This window comes from Oryza glaberrima, chromosome 9 (genome assembly GCF_000147395.1).
Source record: "Oryza glaberrima chromosome 9, OglaRS2, whole genome shotgun sequence".
NCBI lineage: Eukaryota > Viridiplantae > Streptophyta > Magnoliopsida > Poales > Poaceae > Oryza > Oryza glaberrima.
The window spans coordinates 21,287,187-21,305,535 of NC_068334.1; the positions used below are offsets into that span (position 1 = coordinate 21,287,187).

The 18,349-nt window shown below is 40.2% G+C and overlaps 2 protein-coding genes and 1 pseudogene across 2 annotated transcripts; all 3 read right to left on the minus strand.

Moving 5' to 3' along the window:
* Positions 1-597: 597 nt before the first annotated feature.
* Positions 598-2,155, minus strand: LOC127783847 (stem bromelain-like). Its single transcript, XM_052310996.1, has 3 exons — positions 1,708-2,155; positions 1,067-1,394; positions 598-859 (listed from the first exon to the last, which is right to left on the minus strand). The coding sequence occupies exons 1-3, from the start codon at positions 2,153-2,155 to the stop codon at positions 598-600; spliced, it is 1,038 nt and encodes a 345-aa protein (XP_052166956.1).
* A 4,809-nt stretch (positions 2,156-6,964) lies between these two features.
* On the minus strand, positions 6,965-8,675 carry LOC127785079 (zingipain-2-like). The gene is made up of 3 exons (XM_052312500.1): positions 8,192-8,675; positions 7,644-8,032; positions 6,965-7,520 (listed from the first exon to the last, which is right to left on the minus strand). Exons 1-3 carry the CDS (start codon positions 8,652-8,654, stop codon positions 7,254-7,256), a joined length of 1,119 nt encoding a protein of 372 aa, XP_052168460.1. The 5' UTR covers positions 8,655-8,675; the 3' UTR covers positions 6,965-7,253.
* Positions 8,676-12,797: 4,122 nt separating this feature from the next.
* Positions 12,798-14,305, minus strand: LOC127783848 (thiol protease SEN102-like; annotated as a pseudogene).
* Positions 14,306-18,349: the final 4,044 nt, after the last annotated feature.

Below are 18,349 nucleotides of genomic sequence, written 5' to 3' on the forward strand. Positions count from 1 at the left end.
GTAACTCTAAAAGAAAAACATTTATGGGTCTTGTTGACAACTCAAAAGATGGAGCTGTTTTTTCATCTGTTAAGGATTCCCTGGCCTCTTTTTTTAATGCCATCCAAATATATTGTTTTATCACAATGCCTATGTTATATATTTTTGTTGTAATTTGTATAAGCTTGAACTTACATGTTGTGTAGTAACATATTTTATAATGATCTATCTTGTCACTTTTTCTTATATATTTTTATATTGACCATTTGAATGAAATGCAGAATGAGGGGACATAAATTCCCTCGAGAGACAAAAAATAATTTCCTTCAAATGATAAAGTATAGAAAGTAGAGCTTTATTACCTTCTCAACCACAAGACACATACAAATATATAAATGCGTACAACGAACACATTATTTTTAAACTAGACCCATGCATATGTAAGTGTCCACTCTCTTTTTTTAATACTTGTATATATATTTATTTGTGTGGGTGTGCATATTATATCATTTTATTTATTTAGTTATGAAAGTGTTCTCACTATATATGTGTATGTAAATATAATTTTCAACATCTAGAAAAGTCGTGTTCATAACAGTACAACCTCACTTGATGTTATTAGTAGGAGGCAACGACATCGACAATGCTAGAGATTGCAGCTGTTCTCTTAATGGGATACATGCCGTACATGGCTATGCCACATAGCTCTTCCTTAACTGCTATGTCACGCTTCATGCGGATGTAGCCACTCTCTCCCCATCCAGGACCCCACGAGTTCCTGACAGTCCAATACTTGATGTTGTCCTGTGTCACGCCATACCCAACCGCTATTACTGTATGGCTTACCGATGTCCCGCACGGTCCATTATACACACCCTGCGCACGCGCGCGCGCGCGCGCGCGCGCGCGCACACACACACACACACATATATATATATATATATATATATATATATATATATATATATATATATATATATATATATATGTTCATTATTAGTAGGTCACTAAAACTTTTTTCATACAGAAATTAAATGGAGTTAAACAAACTGAAAACGAACTTATTAGATCTGCATGGTTCAGCTTACTGTACAACTGGAAGTTACTGTTGGTCTCAATGAGCACGGAGACAGGTTGCTTGTACACGCTTTGCTTCAGTGCCACCTCGTTGGACGACGGAACCCACACTGCGCAGTCCATCTTCACCACCGGGGTGCCGGCCGCCGTCCTGCAGGCCTGCTTCGCGGCAGAGTATGCTGGATAGTACTGGCTCAGGGCGATCCCCTTCTTCACGGCGAAATCCGTTAGAACCTTGGAAGGGTTTCCGCCGACGCAGTCGCCGTCGCCGGAGCAGTCCAGAACCTGCTGCTCCGACAGCGTGTACAGTTTCCCCGTCGCGATCGCGTAGGTGTAAAGTTTTAGCGTGTCCATCGGATATACGGATACACATTTAAAGTATATTAAACGTGGTCTAATAACAAAACAAATTACATAATCCGCATGTAAACTGTGAGATGAATTTATTAAGACTAATTAATCCACCATTAGCAAATGTTTACTGTAGCACCACATCGTCAAATCATAGAGCAATTAGGCTTAAAAGATTCATCTCGCAAATTAGTCGCAATCTGTGTAATTAGCTACTTTTTAGCCTATATTTAATACTTCATATATGTGTTTAACGTTCGATGTGGTAAGGTGAAAAATTTTAGAGAGGGATTTAAACACGGCTCTTGACAGGAGTGATGATTCCATGCTGTCTCCAGTCCCACGCGGTGGGCACGTCGCCGACCACCTCCTCGGCCTCTGGAATGGAAGCCAACAGGACGGCGGCGTCCAGCTTAGCGCCGGCGTACATGGCGACGAACTCGTCGAGCGTCATGTCGGCGAACTTGTTGAGGCCGAGCTCGTAGGTCATGCCCTCTTTCTTGTTGAACTCGCTGACATACCTGGCGTTCGCCTTGAACGCCTCGAACCTGCTCTCGACGTCGCCGAGGTCCCTCGACGACGACGACGCGTAGTACACGCTGCACCACCTCTCGTAGAGGTTCCACATGCTCTCCTCCGACTCTAGGTCCTTGTCCGTCATCGTCAGGTCGACGTCCTGCGCCGCCGCCGTCGCCACCAGCAGCACAGCCCACAACCCTACGACTAGTGATAATGTCGTCTTCTTCATATCTATCTGAGTGTTTGTTGTATGTAGGAGTAGTATATATGTTGCTAGCTAGGATCTTCCAATGATGGAGTAGTATATATGCTTAAAGGCCAGCATTTATAGAGTTCGCGATATATAGATCACGTGGACATGATTATATGCATGTGGGGGGAGTGTGAGGAGCTGCTAGCAAGCTGTGTGTTTGTTTGCTTTTTCATAGTTAAAGACTTTCAGAGCTGTAATATTCTTCTAAGAAGTTTCCTAGCTTGGGCAAGGATATCGATCGAGGCTGTGTTTAGATACAGTGGTAAATTTTTTTTGCCGTGTCACATCGGATATACGGACACACATTTAAAGTATTAAATGTAGTCTAATAACCAAACAAATTATAGAATCCGCCTTTAAACTGCGAAACGAACTTATTAAGCCTAATTAATTCGTCATTAGCAAATGTTTACTGTAGCACTACATTATCAAATCATGGAACAATTAGGCTTAAAAGATTCGTCTCGCGATTTACACGCAATCTGTGTAATTAGTTTTTATTTTTATCTATATTTAATACTTCATGTACGTGTCCAAATATTCGATGTGACAGGTAAAAAAAAATGCTAGGGAATCTAAACATGGCCTGAAAACTAGGCCATACTACAAATTCGGTGGGCGTTGATACGCTCTAAGGGTAAGTACAAAGGTAGAGACCGGTATGGTCTCTACGTTAATTAGAGGCTATTATGTTACAATAGTTAAGGCAATAGGGTCTCTAATCATTAATGTACCAAAATACTTTCTTATTAGATCATCTTTACTTTATTAGACTCAATGCAACGAAAAATTTCCTAATAAATGCTAAGAGTCGACTCTATGCCGTTGTCATGCGTAGCACCCATCTTTCTCTTTCCTTCTTCCTATCTCTTCCACGTCATCAAATATGCTTGCATGATAATAAAGAGAGACCGCTAATAAAGACCATTGTACATGCCCTAAAATATTGTTCCGGTCACTTTTATTTGCAGTTACAGGTCATAGATATATATGAGTAGGTTGACATTTATTCATTCAATTTGCATGCAGATAGGGATATTTCAATTGACTACTCGAAATTAAAACTTTAGGTTTCCTTCTAAAAACAAGCCTAGATTTCTAATTTCTTCGTAGGATATAAAACGACGTTCACTGTAGTTGATACATATAAAGTAATTTCTACTCGCGCGTGCGCCTTTAGATCCCATCAAGTTGTTACGAGCTACTCCATTCGTCCCAAAATATAAGTATTTTTTACTCTGATATAGTCTTCGAGATGCTACTTTGATCAACAATATCTATAAAATAAGATGTTTTAAATAAAAATAGTTGTATATTATGATAGTTTGTTTAATAATAAATATAGTAACATCAATTTTACATGATTAATATTTTTTAGTTTTTTCTATTAGTAGTCAAAGTTAAAAATTCTTATCACTATGCTAAAAATGCTTATATTTTGGGATGAAGGAAGTAATTGCAATATAATATATATTACTACTCATGTTTAGTACACCCTCTGATCAATCTCTCTATTTTATATTACTTATCGTTTTATCATTTAAAATTTTATATCAAAATACTCACATCCAAAATACTTTTAGAGATAATTTCCCTTTCTACCATTTATCAATTAGTCTTGTATATATTAATGCGATCACACAATTCTCATTGACTCATATACTTTAGAAATTGATCGAAAAGTATTTAATGAGAGTAACCATATAATGTTCTAGATTTATGCATGTGAGATTTGCTAAAACGACAAGAAGTTTGAAATGGGGAGTAGTAGAAAACAAAATTGAAATCAAATCCAAGACGTCATGTTTTACTGTAGTACATCACTTAGTCATGACCTTAATCGATACACGAAATGTTTTCATTGCCTAATACTAGTAATTAATTAAGGTAGCACGCGATAACAAGCAATCAATTAACCATGCGTCACTCTTCTCGATCTGTGGTCGTGAGGATGTCGGATAAATGAAACGAAAGTCCTCAGCAACAGCCGCTCGGGGCCCGTCTGACCTTTGGGCACGGGCTCTAGCTCGTAAGCTGTGTCCGGCCTCCGGACATGGCCACGAGTGGGTTGCGTCTGAGGTACATCTGGCCTCCGAACCACATCCGGCCCTCGAGAAACGGTCATTTTTGGGCTGTGCTCGAGGCACACCCAGTCCCTGGGCACGGTCTCCTGTGGACTGTGCTCAAGGCAGCTCCCTTTCTCACCAACTCTCGTAAGCTCAGAGACAACTGAGATAGAATCAAATATCACACATCCTATCAACGACGTGGAAGATATGGCGCGCCTGTATCGTGTGTTACCCAAGTGGGCTCGCGAACAACAGGGGTGAGTATATTTTTTTACTTTGGCTCCGTCAGCTGACTCGAGAAACAATCCCCTCCAGAAGGCTGGGCCTATGGTCGCTGAGGTGGCGGACGGTGCTCAGAGATGGAGGACATGAGGAGGCGCCAACAGAGTGCTCGGGGACGAAGGCAATGCCGACTGGCGCTTGGGAGGTAGAGGTGCAGTTTGCAGAAAACAAGGCGACATCCTCGGGGTACTCAAGGGAGGAGGCGACACCGGTAGGGTGTTGGAAGGCAGAGGCGAAGCCGGCCGGCACTTGGGAGGACTACTTGGTGGAGACGACAAGTCTGTTATCGCTCGGTGTACTTGAGGAGATGCTAGTGGGGTGCTTGAGGGCGGAGGCGACACAGGGCAACGCTTGAGAGTAGGGGGAGGGGGGATACGAGGAGACGGGGACTGGTGCTTGGGGATCAGAGCAAGAGACGGAGAGGCAGCTAGAGGGTGGGGGAGAGAGACTTGATAGAGAGAGATCTATTAAAAAAGAACTTGTAGTTTCTACAGGTGATGTTGGTTTACCCGTGACGGGTCTATATGTAAGCCCATCACAAATAAGAGGTCACTTGTGATGGGCTTATATGTGGGTCCATCAAAAGTGTTCAACGTTGGGTCCACGTATAAGCCCATCACAAATTACGTCATAGATAAGGCTCATCTACAATGGGCTTTATTTTAGCCCATCAGTGATGAGGTCATATATCCGTGACAAGGCACTTTGACCCGTCATAGATAGGCCATCGTAGGTAAGCTAATTAATCTGGCGTAGTAATTGGTATATAACATATAATGCACGTACGGATTAATTAAGATATAGTCAATTACCACACAATAGATAATATAGAATGTGAATATATATGTACAAGAGGAAACTAATTATAGTCTGTGTCTTACTTATAATTACCTGCCCACGGACAATAAGGTCGGGTCAAAATTAATAATCATGAGGAAACCACGACATCACCATATGGTTGCTTCCAAGCTGCAATATTCTTTCGAGCATATTTATAGAAAATAGTAATTCAATTTTGCATAACCGGTTCCAAAATGAAATTTAACTTAATAAAATTATTATGTATCAGTGGGACCTTTTTAATAAAAATGACTTGCGCCATTTTCATCGTGCAGGGTTATTTTCTAGTATGACACCCCAGCTTTAATTTGTCGAGTGGTGCGAGGAGCTCTATCCCAGCTGCGCGGCATGGGTTTGGTATGGTACGTAGTCGCATTGGTCGTTTGGTAAATCTGGAATGAAAGGAATAATAGGGTTTTCGACCAGAGTGCGAAATCCTACCCCTAGCTTTTCGCGGTATTAATCATGGAAGAAGCAAAACAATAGAGTTTGACCAGCGTGTCGATGGATGTGTTAGCTTAATTAGACTACCCCAATATCATCGGTCGTTTTCCCTGTTACTACGAGATATCGCCTTAATCTTGTTTTTTTCGGTATCTGTAATCTCCTTGAAATCTTGATACAAATGATGGACAATGTTATGCAAATCCCCCCTTAAAAAAGCCATTTTCATCATGTGGAATTTTTTACCGTTATAACAAAGAAAAAGAAAATCCATTTTACATTTCCTCGTGAGTATAAAAATCATACCTAAACTTGAAAACCATACTTGTTCATCTATCCATGAATTTTTCCTACTATCTATTTTACCTTCTAGATCCAAACCGTAGATGTTTTAGCTAGCTAGACCTAGCTACAAGACATATGATGTAATCCAATTGGGAAAAAAAGTTGGTGCGGCCCACAATTCGTCTGCACATATCCTTTCTGTTTCCTCTTCTTCATCCTCCCCCTCACTATCAATTTCTGCCCAGTTCACCATCTATAGCATATATAGGGGGTGTGCTCTACTATGTAACACTCTTGAAATGGTGTTGTGGATACAAGAGCTGTGAAAAGGATTATATTGTTGGGGAGATGTTTTTCTAAATCTCTTAAGGAGATGCACCCTTATTTTTATGCCATCAAATTAATTAACGGTCAATAAAACTATTAAAAAATTGACAGGATAGATCAATATAAAAGATATATATATCACTCCACACATAGACAAATTTAAATTCAAATCTATATAAGTTGAAATATGACTATAAATAGTGCATGCAAAAAATGTCATATTGATCTAGCTAGTTATATATCTCTTCTTAATTTTTTTTCTATTTTATTACTATATTTGGATGGCATGGACATTTCCTTAAGGGAAGAAATCATTTTCCTTGTTGCTTGCACTTGTAAGTTGTAACTACGTTCACAAGCCGCACATGCATGTAGTATAGGAAACATTTTGGAAACAAATTAAACACACAGGTCATTATGTGAGAGATGGGTCTATTCCCCACATACGTAGGGCCTGCAGGTCATGAGAATGTGAGACGATAGCAAACTATGAAAAATACTACTGTAGGAGTAACTGAACTCATAATAACGAGAACTTTTATTTCTTTATATCAAGCACACCAACGCACACATGCATGCATACACTGATGTATTGATTTATTCAAACATGACCGATTCACAAACTCCTTTTTATTATAGTTTATGCATGTCTTTGTACACCTGCGCGTGTGCTTAATATATACCATTATTTATTTACTTAAGCACATGTGTGTATCATAGGTAACCATAGTTATGACACACATTTGAGTACTCAATAAAGGTGACAACGCGTGTACTTATTATGCATGTGCATGTGAGTGGAGCTATATCTGTATTGGTTCGGTCGGTTAGTAGGAGGTGATGATAGTGGGAGGGTTTGCGGGGCAAGGACACTTCTTTGTAACGTATGTGGCATACGTGGTGATGCCACATAGACCCCCCGGGGTTCCCACGTCACGCTTCATACGGATGTAGCCATCTTCACCCCAACCTTTGCCCCATGAGTTCTTGAGGATCCAGTATTTTGTCTTGTCCGGGGTAGTAGCCACACCATAACCCACCACCACCACGCCATGGTTCAACGGCGCCGTCTTGCAATGACCAGTGAATATGCCCTGCGTATATATTTGCGCAATGCATCCAGGATGCACGGTTATTAAGTTCAGCATAACTTTCACCAATAAATTAAGTAGTATTAATTTGCACCAATATAATGTTTCAAGCACAAATGTACGTACCTTTTTGTAGTGTTGCAAGTCGGCACTGGCGTCGATTCCAACGGAGATGGGCTGTTGGAAGACTTTGAGCAGCAGGGCGGCCTCGGTGTTGGCAACCGGCTTCACGGCGTCCACCTTCACGATCGGTGGCTTGCCTGTCACCGTCCTGCAGGCCAGTTTCTTGGCTTCGTAGCCTGGGTAGTAGGGAGTGGGTGGCTTGCCGCATTGGTCCAAGGTGACCCCATTCTTGACGATGTACTGCAGCGCCGCCCTAGGATCCCCGCCCTTGAGGCAGTCGCCGGTGTTGGAGCAGTCGAGCACCTGCTGCTCCGACAGCGTCAACAGGTTCCCCGTCATGATCGCGTTGATCCCCTCCACCGCCCCCACCGCCGAGAACACCCAGCAGCTCCCTTTATTATTAATTAGTTTCATTCATTAAACCATATATACCTCTTATATATAAATAGGGAAAGTGTTTTGGTCTCTCGAGAGGATATATATCCAATCCCTTTATTATTCGCATCATAATTAACATGCCAACTGAATAGTTATTAGGTATACATACGTACCACACTGTCCTTGGTCCTTGACGTCAGTCACGGCGCCATTCAGTCTCCAATCCCACGTCGCCGGGGGCACGCCGACGGGGAGCTCCTCGTCGGGAGAGGAGGTAGCAGTAGCGAAGGCGGAGGCATCCACCTTACCACCGGTGTACTTGGCGGCGAACTCCTCGTAGGTCAGGTCGGAGAACTTGTTGAGGCCGAGCACGTAGGACATGCCCTTCTTCTTGTTGAAGTCGCTGATGTACCTGGCGTTGGCCTTGAACACCTCGAACCTGCTCTCCATGTCGGAGAGGTCCCGCGACGGCGCGTACACGGCGCGCCATCTCTGGTAGAGGCTCCACATGCTCTCCTCCGTCTCCAGGTCCTTGTCCGTCAATGGCACGTCCTCCTCATCAGCCATCGCCATGGCTGCTGCTACAGCCAGCAAAGCAAACACCACCACTAACTGCTTCCTCATCGAGCTCTGCATTGTAGTAGCTTAATTATTGTCTAGCTGCTGCAGTTGTTGTGTGCGTATTAATTCTCGATGGACGCGGCCACTATTTATAGATCGAGAGCTAACTAGCTATACATCCATCGTCCATCGATCGATTGATGTAGAGTAAACCATAAGCGTTGAGCGAGCTAGCTAGGCATGCAGTGGTTACTGGTTACTAGCTTAATTTCATGAGAACATGGATTATATTCATATATTCTCAATCTCTATCATTACGTACTCACCATGCATTATCGTACGTGTCTTAAAATATTTACCGCTTAAAGTCAAAACTCACAAATTAAAGATCATATCTGTCCTAACAAATAAGTTTGTGTAGACACTGCACCACTCATAATGGAATAAGACAAACCTTGGCAAACTATATATCAATCCAAGCAAAGAGGTAGCATCATTGAACATACTGTCATGCTTCCTTAGAATACCAGTTGAATGTACATAAAGATATAACCTAGTAACCTACATATATAGCTAGGATTAAACAGTTCCCAATTACAAATCAACCTACACAGTGCACAACACAAATCAATTTTACAATGGGCTAGGCAATCGCCTAAAAATATGCAAACAGAACATTACAACATATGCTACAATTTATCCTTTGCTAAAATCACTTTCTTCTGTTAGGAACCACATAAAGATCTTGATTTTTATAGCCACCTTCAACTCCAGTAATATCATCTTGCAGATTATTTTTACATTCAAATTCGGTGTGGATATGAATATCATGGTTTGCTAAACATACTTTTTTGAAATAATTTGGTTCCATATATGCCAGTTCCCGAGCTTAGATTTATCAAAAGATTAATTAACTTGGGTATCAGTTTTAAGTTGTACCACATCCATCAACCTCCATTGCTTTTTTTTTTTTGCTTTCCTTTTTTATTTTATTTTTCTGGAGGGATAAGTTATAGAGAAAAAACGATGCTACTGATCTTCCTTTACCAAACAGACTGTTCCATTTTTTCCATGAGGTGTGAGTTCAAATTATTTCGATGGAATATAATCAACTCTTTGGAACTTTTAAGAATAAGTGGATGGTACGGTAATGGTATAAGAAAAATGGTGGTGCGATCTTTCTACAATATTAAAGTACACTTTGAGCTTTCGTGATGGTGTAGATCATTTGAATCCGTATAGTTTCAAGAACCAAAGTTTCCTAATTTTATAATAGGAATTGGATTTAGGCCTCAAGTGCTTATACCCTTGTTCAGCTGTGAAAATAATCACAATTTTAAAAGTGGAAATAATATTACAACGTTACATATCTTTGTACAAACCTGCAACATAGATTTCGATCTACAAATTAAATGGAGGAAAATATAACAAATCTCTAACAGCAAATTCAACTGCACCTTTTTTTTGTCAGAGTTGTTATTTTTCTTCTCCATTTGAAATTTGCTAGATTGTTAAATATACATGCATTAATAAAATTTGAATTAAATATGTATTTTGAAGACCATGCATATGTCTATTTTCAAGAATATTTTATTTTCTTAACCAAGCTGGAGTAGTATTTTGTAGCTAGCTGACCACACAGACTAATTAATACATCAATACATGTGTAGCACTATACACCCTCCGTACTCGTAAAGTAAGTCATTTTGGACAGCGACACGGTCTCCAAAACACAACTTTGATTTCTTGTTTCTATAAAAATATTTATTGAAAAGTGATATATGTATACTTTTATGAAAGTATTTTTCAAGACAAATCTATTCATATAATTTTTACATTTTCAAACTCAACAACTTGAGAGTTACTCATAATTTATATTCCCAGGGTTTGACTTAAACATTGTTCTAAACGATTTCCTTTATGAGTACGGAGGGAATACCTCCGTATATAAATATACGATCTACTGTTTTATATTAAATTAAATATAATGTATTAATAATAATATCTAACAAAATTGTGTTATTGTAAATTAAAAGCACTTACAATAAAAAACATATATGATTTGTATATTTTAAACTATATTTTTAGAGAGCTATTGATGGTCCAAGTTCCGAAAGATTGATCCAAAAAGTCAATAGGGCAATATACTATATATGCAAGCAAGCAACAGCAGATTTTTTTTCCTTTGCAAAACCAAGCTAGCAAGCAACACTTAGTGATAAATGCAACTTGATCATTCATGTTTACTTCTATGTTTTTGGCTAGACTATGGACTTACATAGCTATACATAATATTGCATAATCCACGCGCGCGCACATATGTATATATGTACGTAACAAGTTTATATATGGTAGCTGGTAATGAAGGATATGATCGGGACATATATGCTGATCGAATATTACTAATGTCGCGCACGGATATTACTCATGTCGACGATCGGTGCGCTCTAGACTATCGTTCAGTCGCTCTTATTTGTATGTAACTTGGCATTCGTATATACTTATTCCTATCTCGTGTCCACATTAATTTTTCATTCAATTTGCAGACAAATTAAAGAGAGATTGATTTCAATAAGTTGGCCCAAATTAAAACTATTAGAGCACAAGCAAATGGAGTAGTGGATAGCTAGAATCGAGACGTACTCTTCAGTGTCGCTGGTTTGAATGACGCTCTGAGTATTTTCTTCTTTTTTTTTTGAGTATTTTCTATTTCCATCTGCACGTACGTAAGCAGGGCATATGCGTAGGTACATCCCGTACGTTAAGAGTACGCCTACAAATTAATCAAAACGTACATTTTAGATTGAAAAACATAAACCTACAGTATGAGAACATAATTATTTCAAAACTTTGGATGCTACGACAAAGCTGAGTTTCTCTCTCCTTTCCTTTTCATGCACACGCACCTCCGTTGGTAGACATGCATGCTGATCTCGTCAATATATTCGTTTGCAAATCATTAACTTGTACTAGGAGTAATGAACGTATAATAATTAATATATATAATATTCGCGCCCATTCGTTGTACCGTGACGACGTTCGTACGCAGACAGCTTATATTATTAACTAACCATGGACATGAGCTGAGGCGTGCACGAACAAGAGTTAATCACAAATAATTTTTTTTGCGGGAAATAATCACAAATAATTAAGACCATTGATAATATGGTCTCACCGGCCGGACAATTTAAATAGCATTAATAAGCTATCAATTAGTCCAGAAGGTAATGCTTTGCACATATTATAAGAGGAAATTATGGTTAGCTTACATTCCTGCCTGCCCCCGCACACTATATTATTTGGGCCGGATAAAACAATATGCTGATATGCATGAGGCAGAAACACCATCTAGCTTCCATGTACTTATACATACGTACGTTTAAAAGGTTTCTTCTTTATCAAAAGTTATCCTAACAAAGTCTTTGTCAAACGTTGCAAGCATGAATTAATATTGTTCAATGTCCTAAGTCTTCTTGTCTTTTTTTTTTAGAAAATACTCCAAGTCTTCAACCCACAAACTAAATAGTAGTAGTATATACTACCTTCATTTTTTAATATATTACACCATTAACTTTTTGAAAAATGTTTGAACATTTGTCTTATTTAATTCTTTTATAAATATAAAAATATTTAAGTTATGCTTAAAACATTTAATAATAAATCAAGTCACAATAGAATTATAATCACATATATTTTTTTAATAAGACAAATGGTTAAACGTATATAAAAAAATCAATGGCGTCATATATTAAAAAAACACAAATCGAACACGCTCTTGAAAGTAGATCAATTTTATTGGTTCTAATTGTTCTTACAAAGTGCAACTACAACACTTATCTCTCAACTTTCGAACTCAAATCAAAATCTACAATAAACCCCTAATTTTCTCTCAAAATTACCCTATCCAAAATTTGATACCCAAAGCCTAAACCCCTCATCTATTTATACTATGATGTGGCAACATAGATCCAATATGGATAAGTACTCCTAATCCCTTAGAAAACTCACGCGCAGAAGTCTCCAACTTATTCTATTACAATTTAAAGTCCGATCTTGCTGAATTTGAATTCCTTCCAAATTTGACTACAGTGTCATAAGCACACAATCCCCTCTCATATGCCATATGGAATTTTTATTACCACGTGCATTATTCTCTAGCCTTACTACCCGCATGATCTCCTTGATCGTCTGGACAACAACTTATCCCAAGTAGACTCTTTATCCATCATCGGCAATACACTCCCAAGGACTCAAGCAACGCCTACACATAAACAAACCAAGAAACCATATCCGAGCAAAAGTTTTTTCCCAACTTAACTCAATATTAGCAGACAATAGTATAATTTACATATAGAAACCATCTATAAGTCATAAATATGAAGCAATCACAAGAATCTATGAAACTGACTCTGAATTAGAGTTTGCCGGTTCGAACTGTCGAGCTAGTTGGTTCGACCGCAACATATAGCCTTCGGTTTGACCGGCCTCACTTGCCTGGTCTAATTGGTCCTGTCTAGAGAGCAAAGCGCCAGCAAAACACCACGTCTAGTCCGATCGCCATTTACAGGCTGGTCCGACCGAACCTATCTAGAGACAAAAAAAACACACTTCGTCCAATAAATCACTATTTCATCAAAACCAATATACCAATTGTTCATCACCAAAACTATAATCAAACCATGGATTTCACAACTAGAACTTTGATGAATCTTTTTCTATTAGGACTACATTTCTCCCCGTTATATATCTCTTCTAAGCTGATGGGTAGGACATCCCATTGTATCCTCTCGTTCATAACCAACTCCTTAGTTAATAGTGATAATTGTCAATTGGTGCCCGTGTTTTTCTTCCATAAGCAATTTCTACGTAAAAATCCATGTCTCCCTTGTGCATCTATAGCTAGCCTCAAAGCAGTGATCAGCTCGAACCACAAATGATATGTTTCTCCTTATTTCTCAGCCTGCATGCATATTCTTTGGTCGGCCAGGAGAATCTCAGCTGCAATGGTATATATATATGTAACACAGGCAGGAGAACCACAGCATGGCCAGACGCTCCATCAATGCCTGAATCCATGTTGTCAGGAGGTTCCCTGTCATGATCGCGTTGATCCCCTCCACTGCGCCAGCCGCCGAGAACGCCCAGCAGCTCCCTTAATTAATATTTCATCATACATATATTCATTAAATTAATACAATTATATTACTAGTTAACAGGATATAATATATATGCAGTACTTAATTTATCCCAATCAACGTACATACGTACCGAACGAACCGCATTGGCCTTGTTCCTTGACAGCAGTGACAGCCCCGTGCTCTCTCCAATCCCACGTGGTGGGGACGGCCAGCTGCTCCTCCTCCTCCTCAAGCTCATCGGGAGCAGAAGCAGCCATGGCAGTGGTGTCCACCTTAGCGCCGGTGTACTTGCCGACGAACTCTTCGTAAGTCATGTCGGCGAACTTGTTGAGGCCCAGCGTGTAGGTCATGTCCTTCTTCTTGTTGAACTCGTTGATATACCTGGCGTTGTCCTTGAACGCCTCGAACCTGCTAACCTTGTCGGCAAGGTCCCCCGACGACGACGACGGCGCGCCACCTCTCGTAGAGGTTCCACATGCTCTCCTCCGTCTCCAGGTCCTCGTCCGTAAATGGCACGTCGTCTGCCAGCACCACAGCAACAGCCATGGCCAGCACAGCCAAGACCCCTACTAACACCTGCCTCCTCATCTCTCTAGCTAGCTAGGATACAACTGCCTCGTTATTCAGATATCGATGATTGTGGATTGTACTATGATATGATGGTGCAGTGCGCATATTTCGATGGACGAGCTAGCCACTATTTATAGAGAGTTCGATCAATCTCTGTCGTCGATGATGTAAACCTTAAGGGCCCCTTTGAATCGCAGGGTAGAAAAAACAGAGGAATAGGAAAAACACAGGATTCTGGCAGGAATTGAAGTGTAAAACAGAGGATTGAAAAACACATGAAAAACACAGGAATGGTCGTTTGATTGGAGCGCAGGAAAAACACAGGAATCGGATGAGAGAGATAGACTCAAAGGAAATTTTCCAAGAGGTTGGAGCTCTTGCTAAATTTCCTCCAAAATCCACATGCAATGTGCCATTCCATAGGAATTTCATAGGATTTGGAGAGCTTCAATCCTTTGAATCAAAGGGCCAAATAGGATAATTTCCTATAGGATTTGAATCCTATGAAATTCCTACATGAATCCTTTGATTCAAAGGGGCCCTAATGCATGTTGAGCTAGGTACTACTATATGTTGTGACTGGCGCCTTACCTCGCTTTCACGAGAACACACATCATTTCGAAAATTATATTTAGATAACATAAATGGGTTATATTCATATATTCTCAATCTCTATCAGTAGATACCCGTCTTGTATTAGAATATTAATAACCAACTAAAGTCAAAACGCACAAAGATCCTCTATATGTAGATCCTAGCTAGTAACAAATAAGTTATTTGTGGACAACAACATACTACATCACTCATCATAATATAGGATAAGATCCCCTGGATGACTATCGATCATAAGAGGAAGCATCATTATCATACTCTCTAATGATACCAGTTGTCTTATTTTTTTTAAAAAAAAAGAAGAAGAAGAAGAAGAAGCAGGCGGTTTGCCATTTCATTAATTAGGAGAGAAAATTTGTTCCGTTGAAGCAACCAAGCCTGGCAAAGCCTTTCAAGGCCTCCAGTTCACCATCTGAAGACCAGGTCGTGTTAGCGTGGGGAAGCTATTTCAGAGATCTAAAGGCAACCACAACAATATGCACTAAGCTTGCTAGCTTTTGATGGCTAGCTCTCTGAGCTCAACTTCCTCTTTGGTTCGCTGGAAAATACCACTTAAGGGTTGAACATTTTCTCATATATAGTTGCCAAAAACTTTATCATTGCAATAATAGCAAATTGACAAACATAATATACTAGTGCTTAATCAAAATCAACTTTGCGATGAATCTCGGAAATCCCATAAACCTAAAATATTTCTAGCATTGCAGGAAGGTAGATATTTTACTTTTTTTTGTTTTTTTTTTTTTGCAATTTGACAGCCCAAACCATTTGTTTTAGCACATCAACAATCTCGAGCTCATTAGTTCCAGGCGGCTGGTGATTTTTCCCACCTATAAAGCAAGCCATACATTTGCCGGAGAAAAGAATGGCATGGCTAGAAAAGAGTTAGAGTAGTACAAAATGCGACAAATGTAATTTAAGTTAGGTAGTCCAAGGTAAAAACAATTGTCTAAGGTGGTCTAAATTGAATCTTTCACGGTCGATGAAAGATGTCCATAAATGCAATTCACCTTCTTATATATAATTATACCTGCAGTATCTGCTAGTACATCGTTATCAAGGAATTAAAGATACACGGAGATAAAAGTATATATATATTTCATAAATACACACCATTGGACTTTTATATTGCTTTTCGAAGCACATCAACACATATTATAGCACACGCTGCTAGATAAGTCTTATACATTATATTTATTCAATCCCAATGGCCTAAACCGCGCGTGCAGATATATACCTAGTACTAATTTACTGATTATATGCTATGCGTAGATAGAAGCCAAAGGAAACCCGAAACATGCCTTCCCGAGCAAGGAAACCTCGAGACCCGACAAAACAGAATCGGACTCGGCCCTGCCGGTCAGACCGGCCACACACCGCCGGTTTGACCGGCCCTCAACCGGCGGTCTGACCGCCCAACACACGGCGGTCAGACCGGCCCACTCGGAGGAAACCTGTAGACTTCCAAATTTTGGCAATCTTTTCTATTTTAATCCTAGGTGCCAAATTTGGGTGTAAACACATGCCCCCTACCTTTTTGATGAACAACGTGAATCTAAAAGCATAGAACATGTTTTTGGTCTTAGGGCGATAATGTAATTACCGGCCATAGTACCTCCTAAGCGTCTTGCCAAACGCTCGGGAAGTATTTTTTCAAGTATTTCCCGTTGATTGCGCTGAAAACGCTCCCCTTGAAGTGTCTCCAAAAAATACGCGTTCCCTCGAACAATGCCACATACTCGATAAGGACCCTCCCAACTAGGAGACCACTTACCGAATTCCTTGGATCGAGTACCCAAAGGCAAAATTGTCTTCCAAACCAAGTCTCTAACTTGAAACAACTTTGCTTTCACCCTTTTGTTGTACGCCTTGGCCACCCTCTTCTTCTCTTTCTCTATCTCCTCCAATGCCTTTAAGCGCTTGTCGATGACTTCATCAAGATTATCTCCCATCAACGTCTTGTAATCTTCACTTGACAAATCATTTTGCTTGATATAACGAAGAGAACCAAGATTTACCTCTACCGGTAAAACGGCTTCTTGACCATAAACCAACTCAAAAGGGGTGATTTTAGTGGCACCATGTTTAGATATGCTATGTGCTCACAATGCTTCAGAAAGCACCTCATGCCACCTCTTTGGGTGTTCCTCAATCTTCTTTTTTACTAGCTTCAACAATGTCTTATTACTCGACTCGGCTTGTCCATTAGCCTGAGCGTAGTAAGGAGAAGAACTCAACAATTTAATACCATAAGATTCGGTAAAACTCTTCACTTCCTTAGACATAAAAGAAGCACCTTGGTCCATAGTTAATGTTTGCGGAATACCAAATCTATGAATAATATGCTTCAAAATAAAGTCAATTACCTCCGTATGAGTCATATTCTTCAAAGGCAAATTCGGGAACTCTATAATTACGAGGAAACGGTACATTATCATAATAATCAGGATACGACTTTTTATAAGTTCTAGCACGATTCCTAGTTTCGATCCCGAACCTATTCCTCATAATTTCACTAATTATATCCTCCATATTATTAGGCCCTTGTTGATTTGGCGGTGGATTTGGTGGCCTAATAGGTTGTGTTTGTGGCGCAATACTATTATATTGGCCTTGTCTAGTATCGGGAGGATATCCCCTAGCAACATCATTATAGGCATTAGGAACATGTGGGGGAACTTGGGGATTGCTTGTAGTAGTAGATACAGGAGGATCAGATGTTCTAAGATGATACAAATAACCAGCATTAGTCATTGGATCTATCCCCTGTATCGGTATAATCGCGCCGGTCTGACCGGCGTCCAGAGGCGTGGTCGGACCGGCCTGAGGCCCGGTCTGACCGGCCGTCTGGCCGGTCGGACCGACGGCTGCGTCGTGGTCTGACCGGCCGTCAGGCCCGGTTGGACCGGCCGTGTGCGCTGTTCCTTCGGTTTGACCTATAGGAGGTTGATTAGCAGTGATAGAGGCTTTATTTTTCACCATGTGATCGGCCAATGGAGGGCCGAATTTAACCCTTAAAAACTCATCAAATTTACCCTCAAAAGTTGCATCTAATTGATCTTTAAAAACAAGCATAGATGAATCTATTGTAGATGCAATTTATTGTTGGATAGATTGTGATACATCATCATTGCTTACCGAGTCGGGAGTGAGCTTAGGACGTGGCCCGGGTTTCATGATCACGCCTTGACGAGTCCTAGTGCCTGCCCTCATCAACGCCTCCCGCGTGAGCTCGTTGATGTACTCCTTCATAGCTTTACGATCTTCTCCTTCGAAGTCATCCAATGTGACCGGGATCATATTGGATGGCTCCACCTCCGTCTTGGATGGCGGCTTCGTCATGGCGATGTCGAAGTTGAGTTGACGATGAACGGATCTCCTCTCCAGTGGAGTCGCCAAAAATCGTGTTGGCAACTTTTTGTGACAAGTTGACAAGCACGATCGCAGCAC

Excerpts from the sequence above, each read along its gene's own strand:
- LOC127783847 (XM_052310996.1), bottom strand. The coding sequence starts at position 2,155 with ATGAAGAAGACGACATTATCACTAGTCGTAGGGTTGTGGGCTGTGCTG. Across the intron at positions 1,395-1,707 it reads CATCACTCCTGTCAAGAGCC|TTTACACCTACGCGATCGCG; the intron begins GTGTTTAAATCC and ends ACACGCTAAAAC. Across the intron at positions 860-1,066 it reads AGTAACTTCCAGTTGTACAG|GCAGGGTGTGTATAATGGAC; the intron begins TAAGCTGAACCA and ends GCGCGCGCGTGC.
- LOC127785079 (XM_052312500.1), bottom strand. The coding sequence starts at position 8,654 with ATGCAGAGCTCGATGAGGAAGCAGTTAGTGGTGGTGTTTGCTTTGCTG. Across the intron at positions 8,033-8,191 it reads CAAGGACCAAGGACAGTGTG|GGAGCTGCTGGGTGTTCTCG; the intron begins GTACGTATGTAT and ends TTAATAATAAAG. Across the intron at positions 7,521-7,643 it reads ACTTGCAACACTACAAAAAG|GGCATATTCACTGGTCATTG; the intron begins GTACGTACATTT and ends ATATATACGCAG.